This window comes from Chiloscyllium plagiosum, chromosome 37, assembly GCF_004010195.1.
Source record: "Chiloscyllium plagiosum isolate BGI_BamShark_2017 chromosome 37, ASM401019v2, whole genome shotgun sequence".
Taxonomy (NCBI): Eukaryota; Metazoa; Chordata; class Chondrichthyes; order Orectolobiformes; family Hemiscylliidae; genus Chiloscyllium; species Chiloscyllium plagiosum.
The window spans coordinates 17,789,081-17,802,978 of NC_057746.1; the positions used below are offsets into that span (position 1 = coordinate 17,789,081).

Sequence of the window (13,898 nt, forward strand, 5' to 3'; positions counted from 1 at the left end):
ATAAATCACAAAACCCTTTTTTTTAAAGTTGCATTCTAGCCAACCCGAGAATGCTTTAAAAAAAGGGTTTTGTGATTTATACATGAAAGAAGTGAAACTATCACTGTATTCTAACAGATGAAAGGCTTAACAGACAATCAATTCTTCAATGTGTAATTTCAGTTACATCACACTGCAAATTTTTGCTATAAGTTCTGTGTTACGATCGATGAAGGAGCGTCGCTCCGAAAACTAGTGTGCTTCCAATTAAACCTGTTGGACTATAACCTGGTGTTGTGTGATTTTTAACAATCTAGTTCCACCTGCCAGCACCTGGCCCATATCCCTCCAAACCCTTCCTATTGATATACCCATCCAAATGCCTTTTAAATGTTACAATTGTACCAGCCTCCACCACTCCTTCTGGCAGTTTATTCCATACACACACTACCCTTTGTGTAAAAAAAAGTTGCCTCTTAGGTTTCATTTATATCTTTCCCCTCTCACCCTAAACCTATGCCCTCTAGTTCTGGACTCCCCGACCCCAGGGAAAAGACTTTGTCTATTTATCCTGTCCATGCTCCTCTGTGTGTGCTGACTGGGTTACCATTTATTGCCCTTCTCAAGATGCCTTGCGAAAGGTGGTGGTGAGCTACCTTCTTGTAAATACTGCAGCCCATTTAGTGTGGGTCCCCCTCTACAATTCACATGTCGGTTTTGGTACCTTCTCTGTACCCCCTAGGATGCACTAATGTTGACCAGCCTCACCAATTGGAACTTTCGGCTTAATCATTGCAGTTACAACCACAAATGAAGAACACGGGGGACACTGAAGTCACAGTGATATCTGATACACTAGAGCTTTACACTTGCCCAAAACCTCAATGCAGCTTTTTCAGTGCTGGCAGAGAAAAACCTAAGAATTCGGAAAATAAACAACATGGTTACAGGGAAGGAATGGTCCCATGGTATTCTGTTTTGACTATCAATCCAGACAGAGAGAGAGAAAGACATCCAAGTAAAGTTCCAGGGGGCTCCAGTATTCAAACCCCACCCTGGTAGGTGGTGGAATTTGAATTCAATAAAAAATTTGGAATTGAAATTTGAATGATGACTATGATGTCAGGAAAAACCCCATCTGGTTCACTCATATCCTTGAGGGAAGGAAACTGCAGTTGTTACCTGGTCTGGCCTACATGTGACTACAGACCCACAGCAATGTTTCAATGCCCTTTGGGTCACCCTTGGTTAATAAATAAATGCCACCCTGGCTCATAACATCCACACCCTGTGAATGAATTTAAAAACACCAAATTAGCTTTCAACTGGAATCCATCGAATCCCTACAGTGTGGGGACAGGCCCTTTGGCCCAACAAGTCCACACTGATCCTCCGAAGAGTATCCCACCCAGAGCCATTCCCCTATTACTCTATATTTACCCTTGACTAATGCACCCCTAGACACTATGGGCAACCTAGCATGGCCATTTCACCCGAACTGACACACCTTTGGACTGTGGGAGGAAACGAGAGCACCTGGACATGGGGAGAATGTGCAAACTCCACACAGACAGTCACCTGAGGCTGGAATCGAACCTGGGTCCCTGGTGCCATGAGGCAGCAGTGCTAACCACTGAGCCCGTGGTTGTTCATACCGATAAGGATTCACTAACACGTGGGTAATTACAGGCATTCTGTGGACCCTGTCTAATGAGTGCTTCCTGCACGGAGTTTAGAGAATGATACTCATATCTGGAACAGGATAAATTATCCATTGCTTAATGCTGGACAGATGATGTCAGATGTTCTCTTTTTAAGGGTCTCATGATGCAGTGGCAATGTCCCTATCTCTGAGACAGCAAGTCTGGGTCCATGTCAGGGTGTGAAGCCAAGGGACTGCATCGAAATGAAGTGTAGACTGTATCTAAATGAACAGGTCGATTACAAATAATTGATGCATTTGTCTCTGCTCTCCCGGAAGGATACAGTGGTCGCCCTGGAAGCTCTGTCCGAGTACAGTATCGTTACTTTTCAGCCAGAACCGTTGAACCTGCATTTCACATTCAGCCATCCAATTCAGATGACGAAACAAGTTCTCAACATACAGGAGGACAACGCGTTGCTACAGGACGAGTTAAAGGTGAAGATTCAATCAAAAGACCTCAGCTTCAGAGAGTTGGACCTGTGGACAATACTTGTAGTATTAGGAGAATGTAAGGACTGCAGATGCTGGAGATCGGAGTTGATGAGTGCGTCGCTGGAGAAGCATAGCAGGTCAGGCAGCATCCGAAGAGCAGGACAGTTGACGTTTCGAGCGCGAGCTCCATTCCTGATGAAGGGCTTATAATCGAAACGTCGACTCTCCTACTCCTTAGATGCTGCCTGACCTCGTCGAGTCATAGAGATGTACAGCACGGAAACAGACCCTTCGGTCCAAGTCATCCATGCTGACCAGATATCCCAACCCAATCCACACCCACCTGCCAGCACCCAGCCCATATCCCTCCAAACCCTTCCTATTCATATACACATCCAAATGCCTCTTAAATGTTGCAATTGTACTAGCCTCCACCACTTCCTCTGGCAGCTCATACCATACACGTACCACCCTCTGTGTGAAAAAGTTGCTCCTTTGGTCTCTTTTATATCTTTCCCCTCTCACCCTAAACCTATGTCCTCTAGTTCTGGACTCCCCACCCCAGGTGACCTCTCAACTCCTGTACTCAATACTCTGACCAATAAAGGAAAGCATACCAAACACCTTCTTCACTATCCTATCTACCTGTGACTCCACTTTCAAGGAGCTATGAACCTGCACTCCAAGGTCTCTTTGTTTAGCAACACTCCCAAAGACCTTACCATTAAGTGTATAAGTCCTGCTAAGATTTGCTTTCCTATGCAGCACCTCGCATTTATCTGAATTAAACTCCATCTGTCACTTCTCAGCCCATTGGCCCGTCTAATCGAGATCCCATTGTAATCTTGAGGTAACCTTCTTTGCTGTTCACTACACCTCCAATTTTGGTGTCATCTTCAAACTTACCAACTACACCTCTTATTCTCATGTCAAATCATTTATGTAAATGACAAAAGGATCTGCATTGATCCTTGTGGCATTCCACTGACCTGCTGTGCTTTCCCAGCACCACTCTCTTCGAGTACTTGTAGTATTGTCTTGCTGTTAATTTCTGGTGCGGCTCAGAGACTAACAGCAGAAACCAACCCTGCCACCCTCTCAACCACAGAATCCCTACAGTGTGGAAGCAGGCCATTCAGTCAATTGAGTCCACACCGATCCTCTGAAGAATGTCCCACCCAGACCAACATCCCTACCCTATCACTGTGACCCTGCATTTCACACGGCCAATCCACCTGACCTGCACATCTTTGGATTGTGGGAGAAAGCCGGAGCACCTGAGGCAGACACAGGAGAACGTGCAAACTCCACACCAGTCAGTCGCCCGAGGCTGGAATTGAAACCGGGTCCCTGGCACTGGGACCACACACCCCTAACCACAACACCCCACTCCATGAATACCCACCATACTTCCAGACCACACACCTCAGTGACTCAACTACCACCTCTGGCCTGTATTCATATGGAAGGGCCTGATGAAGGGCTTTAGCCCGAAACGTTGATTTTCCTGTCCCTCAGATGCTGTCTGACTTGCTGTGCTTTTCCAGCACCACACTCTTGACTCCAATCTCCAGCATCTGCAGTCCTCACTTTTGCCTGCATTCATATAACATACTTTACATCCTCAAGTCATCCATAGGCTCTCCACAGCCAGGACGTTTTTGAAATGTAGTCAATATTGTACTATATGAGAAATTAGTGCACAGTTAAAAAAAAAATCGATTCAAGCAATGAATGAAATAGAGTCACAGGATCAAACAGCAAGGAAACAAACCCATCGGTTTAACTAATCAACGTCGACCATGTTTCCAAACCAAACTAATCCCACTTTCCTGTATTCCTCATATTCCTCCAAACCTTTCCTATACACGTGGTGGCTCAGCAGTTAGCACTGTTACCTCACAGCGCTAGGCATCAGGGTTCAATTTCAGCCCCGGGCGACTGTCTGTGTGGAGTTTGCACATTCTCCCCGTGTCTGTGTGGGTTTCCTCCAACAGTCCAAAGTTATGCAGGTTAGGGTGGATTGGCTGTGCTAAATTGCCCATAGTGTTCAGGGATCTGTAGGTCAGGTGCACTAGTTAGGGGTAAATGTAGAGTAATAGGGGAGGGGAATGGGTCTGGGTGGGTTACTCTTTGGAGGGTCGGTGTGGACTTGTTGGGCTATAGAACCTTTTTCCACACTATAGGGATTCTATGATTCATTCCGCATCACTTAAATGCTGCAACTGTACCTGCACCCACAGTGAAGCTAGGGGCCAGTTTAGTATGGGTTGGAAGACCGCTGTTTTGAACTTTTATTTCTGCAATGCTGGACATTTTATTTCTCTATTTTCTAAGATTTTGTAACTGAAGAAGTTATACCTGGGTACCTTTATACCAAAGGTATCACTGTAAGAGGCAGCACATACTCATTTGAGTATCTGTGACAATAAAGTTAATTCTAATTCGAATTCTCTGGCAGTTCATTCCACACACGAGCCACTGTCTGTGTGAAAAAGAGTCTGGCTATGGTTAAATTTTAGCAAAGGCCATTCAACAAGTGTTTAAAACAGTGCAGATACTGAATGGTAGCAGAGTTTATTTCATGTGTATTGCGCTCATAATAACACCAAGTCGAAGACAGTGTCTATTGAATGATAAATGATCTAACAGAAGATGTAACGTATTTTGTCTCATTAGTTCCCACTTGGGTACAACATCACCATCGAAGTTAAGGGTAGAGGAACTGGAACGCTGAGTGTGAGTAAATGTGTTTAGTCTGTCAATGGCACCTCTGTCTTGTCTCAGGGTGTTCTGACACACTGGCCATCATTTGATTTGTTGCCAAATATCATGATCAAACAATGGGGTTTTCAGCTTGGCCAGGAGCATTTTGATTTTGCATGCCCAATATAATACAGGATAGCACATAAGGCATGATATAAGTAAGCAATCAGCTCCCCGTTCACTACATTACAATCTATTCCATAAGACCATAAGGTATAGAAGTGGAATTAGGCCATTCGGCCCATTGAATCTGTTCTGCCTTTTGGTCATGGCTGATGCATTTCTGAATGCCATTCTCCTGCCTTCTCCCTGTAACCCTTGATCCCCTCACATATCAAGAACCTATCTATCTTCGTCTTAAAGACACTCAGTGACTTGGCTGCCACAACCTTCTGCGGCAATGAGTTCCACAGATTCACCACCCCCTGGCTAAAGAAAGTCCTCCTCATCTCAGTTCCAAAGGTTGTCCTTTCATTCTGAAATCCAAATAGATCACATCCATTACTCTCCTTTGTCTAACTTGTTTGTTACGTCCTCAAAGAATTCTAACAGATTTGTCAGGCATAATCTCCCCTTGACAAAGCTGTGCTGACTCAAAGCTGTGCTGACTCAGCCCTACTTTACCACGCACTTCCAAGCACTCTGCAATCTCATCCTTAATAATGGGCTCTAACATCTTACCAACGGCTGTGGTCAGGCTAACCAGCCTATAATTTCCCATCTTCTGCCTCCCTCCCTTAAACAGGGATGTTACTTTCACCATTTTCCAGCCCTCTGGCACCCTCCCTGATTCCAGTGATTCCTGAAAGATCACCGACAATGCTTCAATAATCTCCTCAGCAATCTCTGTCAGAGCCCTCGGGTATAGTCCATCTGGTCTGGGTGATTTATCCATCTTCAGACCTTTCAGCTTCCTCGCTGCCTCCTCCTTAGTGATGAACTGGATGCAACGAAGACTGATATTAATTTTTAAATCATTTATTCTGGAGAGTATCCAGTACAGAGACCTATGGGACATCGCTCAATATTCCTCTCTACTCACAGGAGCTGCATTTGACTATTGTCTATTTCCTTTCTGCTTCTCATTTTCTCAGAATGTATTTTCCATTTCTTTTAATCCGTAATTATGTTAGGGAAGGAAAAATCAAGAACACTTGGCTCAAAACATTCACAAAGAAGGGGAGGAAATGGCCACTGTTAATCCAGTGACCCAGGTTCTGGGGTCCCAGGTTAGAATCCCATCGTTGCAGATGGTGGAATTTGAATTAGATTTTTAAATAATCTGGAATTTAGAGTTTAATGATGACAATGAGTCCATTGTCGGAAAAGCTGATTTAGTTCACTAATTATCTTGAGGGAGGGAATCTGCCGTCCTTACCTGGTCTGGCCTGTGACTCCAAACGCGCAGCAATGTGGTAGACTTTTAACTGCCCTCTGGGTTATTAGGGATGGGCAATAAATGCTACCTAGCCAGTGACACCCTCATCCCATGATTGAATAAAGGAGGAAAAAGGTATCACCTTAATCATAAGGAGAAAGTGAGGACTGTGGATGCTGGAGAGCAGAGTCAAAAAGTGTGATGCTGGAATAGCACAGCCGGTCAGGCAGCATCCGAGGAGCAGGTGTATCGACATTTCGCGCATAAGCCCTTTCTCATTCCAGATGAAGAGCTTGTGCTCGAAACGTCGACTCTCCTGCTCTCCAATGCTGCCTGACCGGCTGTGCTTTTCCAGCATCACACTTTTTGACTCACCTTAAACATAAGCTGGTTAAAAAAAGACAAATTTGACATTCCAACAAGGAATGAAACTTTGAAAGGAGTTTCCATCACCTCATAGGTTTTTTTGTTGTTGTTTGATTAAGGATGTATTTTGTTTTATTAATCAGGCCAATTTCCGTCCCAGTTTAACAATACCCCGACACATTGCAATCAGAAAAAAATCTTCCCTTAGAAGCGCACACACACATACACAAATACACACACTCTCACAGTCATGCACACACACATACATACACACACATAGACACACGCACACACAATCACACACGCGCACACATACACACCGTGGGGAAAATTTTAACCCATTGAAAATTGAGTACACAGACTGAAAATGGCAGCCAAGGTCCTGTACACATCACTATTGCCAACTTCCTTTTGCAAAATGCGATAATTAACAATCCCCGTGTTTCTTTCTGTGACTTGCAGTTTCTGAAATCCTACCTGCTGATCTCCGAGCCCAAGAATACATGTGATTATTTCAGGCTTGAGGTTACAGTGAAAGGGAAGGTGGAATACGAGGGTGAGTATTGGTTCACCCCACATTGTTCTCACTGCATCAAATGCGCTGGGATCTTACAATGTTGAGGAGGCATGGACCAGTTATTGGAGATACATGTTTGCATTTTTATGGTTGTTTGCTGTACTGCTGTCATGTGTAGCTGCTGCTTCCCGGAGATCTGCTGTTACAGAGTGTCACTCTCATCTGTCTTTCTCCATCTTCACGCGTCCACGGTAGCTCATCTGTGACATCCCACATCTGACAGAGAGACCTCGGGGTTTAAGTACATAATTCTTTGAAATTCGCATCACATTGACAGAGTGGTTAAGACAGCATTTAGCACACTTGCCTCCATGGCTCAGACCTTTGAGTACAGGAGTTGGAACGTCATGCTGAGATTGTGAGGTCCCTTCTGGAGTATTGGGTCCGGTTCAGGTTGCCCTGTTATGGGAAGGATATTATCAAGCTGGAGAGGATTTCGAAGAGATTTACCAGGATTGTCCGGGAATGAAAGGTTTGAGTTCTAAGGAGAGGCTGGATAGGCTGGGACCTTTTTCACTGGAGTGTAGGAGGTTGAGGGATGACCTTATAGAGGTTTATCAAATCATGAAGGGTGTAGATAAGGTGAATGGCTGGTGTCTTTTCCCAAGGGTGGGGGATTTCAAGACTTGAGGGGTATTTTTAAGGTGGGGGGAGAAAGATTTCAAGAAGGCCTGGTCAATTTTTTTACAAAGAGTGATTCGTAGGTGGAATGAACATTCAGAGGAAGTGGTGAATATGAATACAGTTACAACATTTCAAAGACATTTCGATAAGTACATAAATAATTGCTGAGATAGGAAAGGACATTAGCCAGTTAGAAAATTCACCGGAAATTAAAAATTTAGAAGTGCAAGGTTAGAAATGCTCACTGAAGCATTTACTACAAATAGATATTTGACTGACTTATGCTTCTCTGTGTGAGATTAAAACTGTCCAGATCGTGTGTGTAGATCTGAACTGATGGTCACTTCCCACAAACTGACTGTGAACAGAAATGATCAGCTCCCTCTGAAACAATGTAGCACCTTCCAAAACCAAATGGAAAAGGATGAAATCTATAATTGCATTGATCAATGGTTATTATTACTTAGGACAAATGATGACACACGTGATTCAGGAGTTGGAAAAAGGAAGCTTGAAGTAATTTTATGAAGAGCAAGGCATGTGCTAACAATGAGTAAAGAAGAAATGTTTGGAGGGATATGGGCCAAGTGCAGGCAGCAGGGACTAGTTTAGTTTGGGATTATAATCAGCACGGATTGAAAGGTCTGTTTCCACGATTTCTGACTCCATGACTCTATAACGTCTCTTTCTGCTGACTTCCATGTTGTTCTTTAGAAAGAATTATCTACAGCTTTTCAGCTCTAATCAAATAGACACAACACTGTATCACGTTTTAAGAGTTAATTTTGCCTTTTCTCCTACGAAGACCTCTTCATTTGTCTTACTGCATTTGGATTGTTTTTAGCATGCGTCTTAGGATCCACATTTCTATTTTCTTCCATAGATCTTTCCTCTCTGCCCATACTTAGGTATACAATGAAATGGAGCAAATGTATGATGAGTGGGTAAGCATATGGACGTACATGGAATAGTGTAGGTTAGATGGGCTTCAGATTGGTATGACAGGTCAGCACCGAAGAGCCTGTACTGCGCTGTAATGTTCTATGTTCTATTCCTGTTAGCAAGTTTGAATTTACTCATTGTTAGCACATGCCTTGCTCTTCATAAAATTACTTCAAGCTTCCTTTTTCCAACTCCTGAATCACATGTGTCATCATTTGTCCTAAATAATAATAACCATTGATCAATGCAATTATAGATTTCATCCTTTTCCATTTGGTTTTGAAAGGTGCTACATTGTTTCAGAGGGAGCTGATCATTTCTGTTCACAGTCAGTTTGTGGGAAGTGACCATCAGTTCAGATCTACACACACGATCTGGACAGTTTTAATCTCACACAGAGAAGCATAAGTCAGTCAAATATCTATTTGTAGTAAATGCTTCAGTGAGCATTTCTAACCTTACACTTCTAAATTTTTAATTTCCAGTGAATTTTCTAACTGGCTAATGTCCTTTCCTTTCTCAGCAATTAAAAAACACAGTTAGAAACTTTAATGCTGAAAAGAAATTATATTTATCACAATGGATTCAAATACTAAAGCACGATAGTAAGGCATGTATCGAGAAAAGGCTACAGTATGATTAGATTCTCTACAGTGTGGAAACAAGCCCTTCAGCCCAACAAATCCACACTGAGCCTCTGAAGAGTCACCACTCAGACCCATTTCCCTCTGCTAATGCACCTAACACTGTGGGCAAATTAGCATGGCCAGTTCACCTGACCTGCACATCTTTGGACTGTGAGTGGAAACCAGATCACCCAGAGGAAACTCATGCAGACACAGGGAGAATGTGCAACCTCCATACAGACGTCGCTCAAGGCTGGAATTGAACCTGGGACCCTGGTGCTGTGAGGCAGTAGTGCTAACCACTGAGCCACCATGCCACCCATATAGAAAGTGATCATTTGGCCCATCATATCTGTGCCTACCTTAAATAATAACAGTAGAGCAATTAGACAAAACCATCTCTGATGTTCATTTTCTCATGTGATTTTACCCATCGGATCTTGCAGATTTCCCAAGTGCTCATTGCTGTAACTAAGGTTGGATTCAATATCGTTGAAACAACACCTATAGTTTCACATCACAGCTGTAGGGTTGAATTTGGCTGGGAAGCTGGAAGAGTCAGGCCAGGAATTCACAAACTGGTCACAGGAAATGTAATGTTTTCCTGGCTTACAAGCATTGAATGAATAGATGGATATTCAGGAGGGCACGAAATAGTGAGGGGGGGCAGTAATAGACCTCAGCAAGACATAGACATCATGGCAGACTGAGTAGCAGAATGGAAATGAAATATGCCAAGAGAGGTGCGACATTTACTGGATAGAATTAAGGAAGACAATAGAGTTGAAATTGGGCACAATGGTTAGCACTGCTGCATCATAGTGCCAAGGACCTGGTTCAATTCCCACCTCGGGCAACTGTCTTTGTGGAGTTTGCACATTCTCCCTGTGTCTGCGTGGGTTTCCTCCCACAATCCAAAGATGTGTAGGGTCAGGTGAAGTGGCCATGCTAAATTGCCAAGACAAGGCTAAATATGAGGTAGGGTAATGGGTCTGGGTAGGTTATTCTTCGGAGGGTTGGTGTGGACTTGTTGGGCCAAAGGGCCTGTTTCCATACCGTAGGGAATCTAATCTAAATAGATGCAAAACAAGGGAGCTCAGGCATTGCAATTGTTTGACAGTGGCAGAACAAGTAGTGAAAGAGGAAGTGAGCACAAGGCAAGGATCTTCCATCAAACCTTTGGTTAAGCATTGGTTAGGCCTTAGTTGAAATATTTTATCCAATATGAGCACCATGTTTCAGGAATATTCACAGGCCATACAGGAAGTGCAGGACAGAACAACTGAAATGTTCGCATAGTAGAGGGATGTTTGCATAGACTGTAAAAATGGAGGTCAAATCTCTTGAGAATGGCAGTGACTAGAGGGAAGTCATATTGTGTTGCTCAGCACTATGAATGGTTACTGTACAGGTCATTCTGCTATAATGTGCTTTTCATTCACGTGAATCCGCTGTAACACGATGGACAAATTGAGGACACTTTCTAAAGCAGGAATGTTTAAAACGTGTCTTGACTGAAACACGATTACATCACCAACACTTTAAGCACTGTTTCGAAAGCAAGATTTTTCTACAACGCGGGATTGCACAAGAACGCAACCATTATGTTATAGAAGAATTACCTGCACTGTACGTAAGAAGAAATGTTTCTTTGGCAGTGTAAAAGGGATTGATGTCGAACGGAGATAGTTTTCAGGCAATTTTCAGAAAAGAAATCAAAGTGGAGCAAAAATTTATTGTATTTTTGGGACTTTATTGTGATCTGGTGTGCACTGCCTGGAAGAGTATGTGAAGCAAATTTCAAAGGGAACTCATTAATACTTGACAGAAAGATCATGAAAGGAATTATTAGAAAGAGCAGCAGAGCAGATAGATTTACAAAAGCAATTCTTCTCTGTTGAATCATTCTCCAATTTTAGAATTATTTTACTATTGTCACCAAAGCTCCAGATTACAACTATGAAGACTATGAAGAACTTGTCCCAGCCGATCAACCCCTGAGCGAAATTGACTGGTTTGATCTTCGATCCCGGGCAAGAAGACAGGTCCTAGATCCTGAGAAAGACACAACAATATATTATGAAGTGTGTGCATGGTGAGTGACTCATACAACGCAGAACATAATGTGTACCATTTGAAATAAAAATCATACTCGCTCTGACATTAAATTGAAACAGGGTGGTTAAAAAACTGAATTTCAACAATATGATATGAGCAATGAGCTGTCATGTATTCTGCAGAATCCCGCTATATATTTTGTCAATCCATTTAATTGTTGCGTTGACAATGGAGCTAATAAATGATTGTTAATAGTACTTTGATCTTTGTTCATTGAAATAAACTGCAGAATCAACAAATAGTGATACACGTGTCACTTAGATGGACAGCTCGGTGCCAATCCTATCTGCCCAGGGTTTAAAACGGAATAGCCTTTATTGTCACATGTAATCCATTGTAGGAGTGCAGTGAAAAGCTTTTGCAATAAGTTCATCAGGTATAGGGACAGAATTAGGCCATTCGGTCCATCGAGTCTGCGCAGCCATTCGATCATGGCTGATATGTTCTTCACCCTCATTTTCCTGCCTGCTCCTCATAATGTTTCAACACATTATTAATTCAAAATCTGTCTAACTCCTCCTTAAATCTATTCACTGCCCCAACATCCACTTCACTTTGGGGTAGCAAATTCCACAAATTCACAACCTTTTGGGAGAAATAGTTTCTCCTCAACTCTGTTTTAAATTTGTTGTACCTTTATCCTGTGACCTCTCATCCCAGAATGCCCCACAAGTGGAAACATCTGCTCCACATGTATCTTATCCACATACTTTAACATCTTGAATACCTCAATTTGATCTCCCCTCATTCTTCTAAACTCCAGAGAGTAAAGCCTATACTGTACAGTCTGTATTCACACAAAACAAACCCCTCATCTCTGGGATTGATATCACGAACCTCCTCTGAACTGCCTTCTATTCATCTTTCCTCAAATAAGGAGACCAAGAAGTGCACCAATACTCCAGGTGCAGACCACTGTCTTGTATAGTTGCAACAATACTTCCCTACCTTTATATTCTATTCCTTTCGCTACAAAAGCCAACATCCCATTCACTTGCTTTATTATCTGCTGTATCTGCATGCTAGTTTTCCGTGACTCATGAACAAGGTCACCCAGATTCCCCTGTATAGGAGAATCCCAAAGCCTCTTCCCATTTAGGTAATAGGTCTCCATCCCATTTTTCTGATCAAAATGCATGACTTCACACTTATCCACGTTAAACTCCATCTGCCACATTCTGGCCGACTCTCCTAATTTATATATATCCCTATGTAACGTTATTGTTTCCTCATTGCAATTTGCTTATTTTTGTGTTGTTGGAAAATTTGTCTATTGAGCTTCTTTTGTGGTATCATCTCAGGTACAAGATCCTAAATTCAAATCTTGGATAAAACAGAGGAATGAGAGGTAGCTGCATTACTTTTCAGAGTTTAAAAAAAAAGTTAGAAATATGACAACATTGAAGGATTGTCATTACAGTCAGGTTAAAAAATTTCAAAGAACCTTTGCAATGTAGCAGCTCAGCACGGGGTCTCCACACCTGGTCTGACCACCCGGGCTAGACCCCAGTCCAACAGCCATCCCCGCTCCACTCCGAAGTTCCAGTCAGCTTGGTCCCAGCACTCAGCTGCTCTAAGGGTAAGGTCCAGGACTGTCTCCCCCTGCCTAGGACTCGCTGCCTGCTTGCTGCTTCAGGACCCACTCCCCTCGCGCTGTGCTGGACCTCGGTTTAGAAAGTGATAACTGAGTGGTGCAATTCTGGTCTCCTTCCTATCGGAAAGATGTTGTGAAACCGGAAAGGGTTCAGAAAAGATTTCCAAGGATGTTGCCAGGGTTGGAGGATTTGCGTTGAAAAGTGTGGTGCTGGAAAAACGCAGCAGGCCAGGCAGCTTCCGAGGATCAGGAGAATCCTGAAGAAGGACTTATGCCTGAAATGTCTATTCTCCTTCTCCTCAGATGCTGCCTGGCCTGCTGTGTTTTTCCAGCACCACACTTTTCAACTCTGGTCTCCAGCATCTGCAGTCCTCACTTTCTCCTTGGAGGATCTGAGCTATAGGGAGAGGCTGAACTGGCTGCAGCTGTTTTCCCTGGAACGTCGGAGGCTGAGGGGTCGACCTTGTAGAGGCTTATAATATTATGAGGGGCATGCATAGGATAAATAGAATCATAGAGTTATAGAGATGTACAGCATGGAAACAGACCCTTCGGTCCAACCCGTCCATGCCGACCAGATATCCCAATGCAATCTAGTCCCGCCTGCCAGAACCCGGCCCATATCCCTCCAAACCCTTCCTATTCATATACCCATCCAATGCCTCTTAAATGTTGCAATTCTACCAGCCTCCACCACATCCTCTAGCAGCTCATTCCATATACACACACACCAGCCTCTATGTGAAAAGGTTGCCCCTTTGGTCTCTTTTATATCTTTCCCCTCTCACCCT

At 43.3% G+C, this 13,898-nt stretch overlaps 1 protein-coding gene across 2 annotated transcripts in view; it reads left to right on the forward strand.

Annotated features, from left to right (window-relative positions):
* LOC122541325 (complement C4-A-like) overlaps window positions 1-13,898 on the forward strand; it is a 155,384-nt gene that overhangs the window by 110,341 nt on the left and 31,145 nt on the right. For both annotated transcript variants that reach the window (XM_043677991.1, XM_043677992.1), the window contains exons 30-33: window positions 1,961-2,119; window positions 4,796-4,855; window positions 7,089-7,182; window positions 11,340-11,490. In XM_043677991.1, coding sequence (XP_043533926.1) covers window positions 1,961-2,119; window positions 4,796-4,855; window positions 7,089-7,182; window positions 11,340-11,490 — 464 coding nt within the window. The remainder of the gene's footprint in view (window positions 1-1,960; window positions 2,120-4,795; window positions 4,856-7,088; window positions 7,183-11,339; window positions 11,491-13,898) is intronic.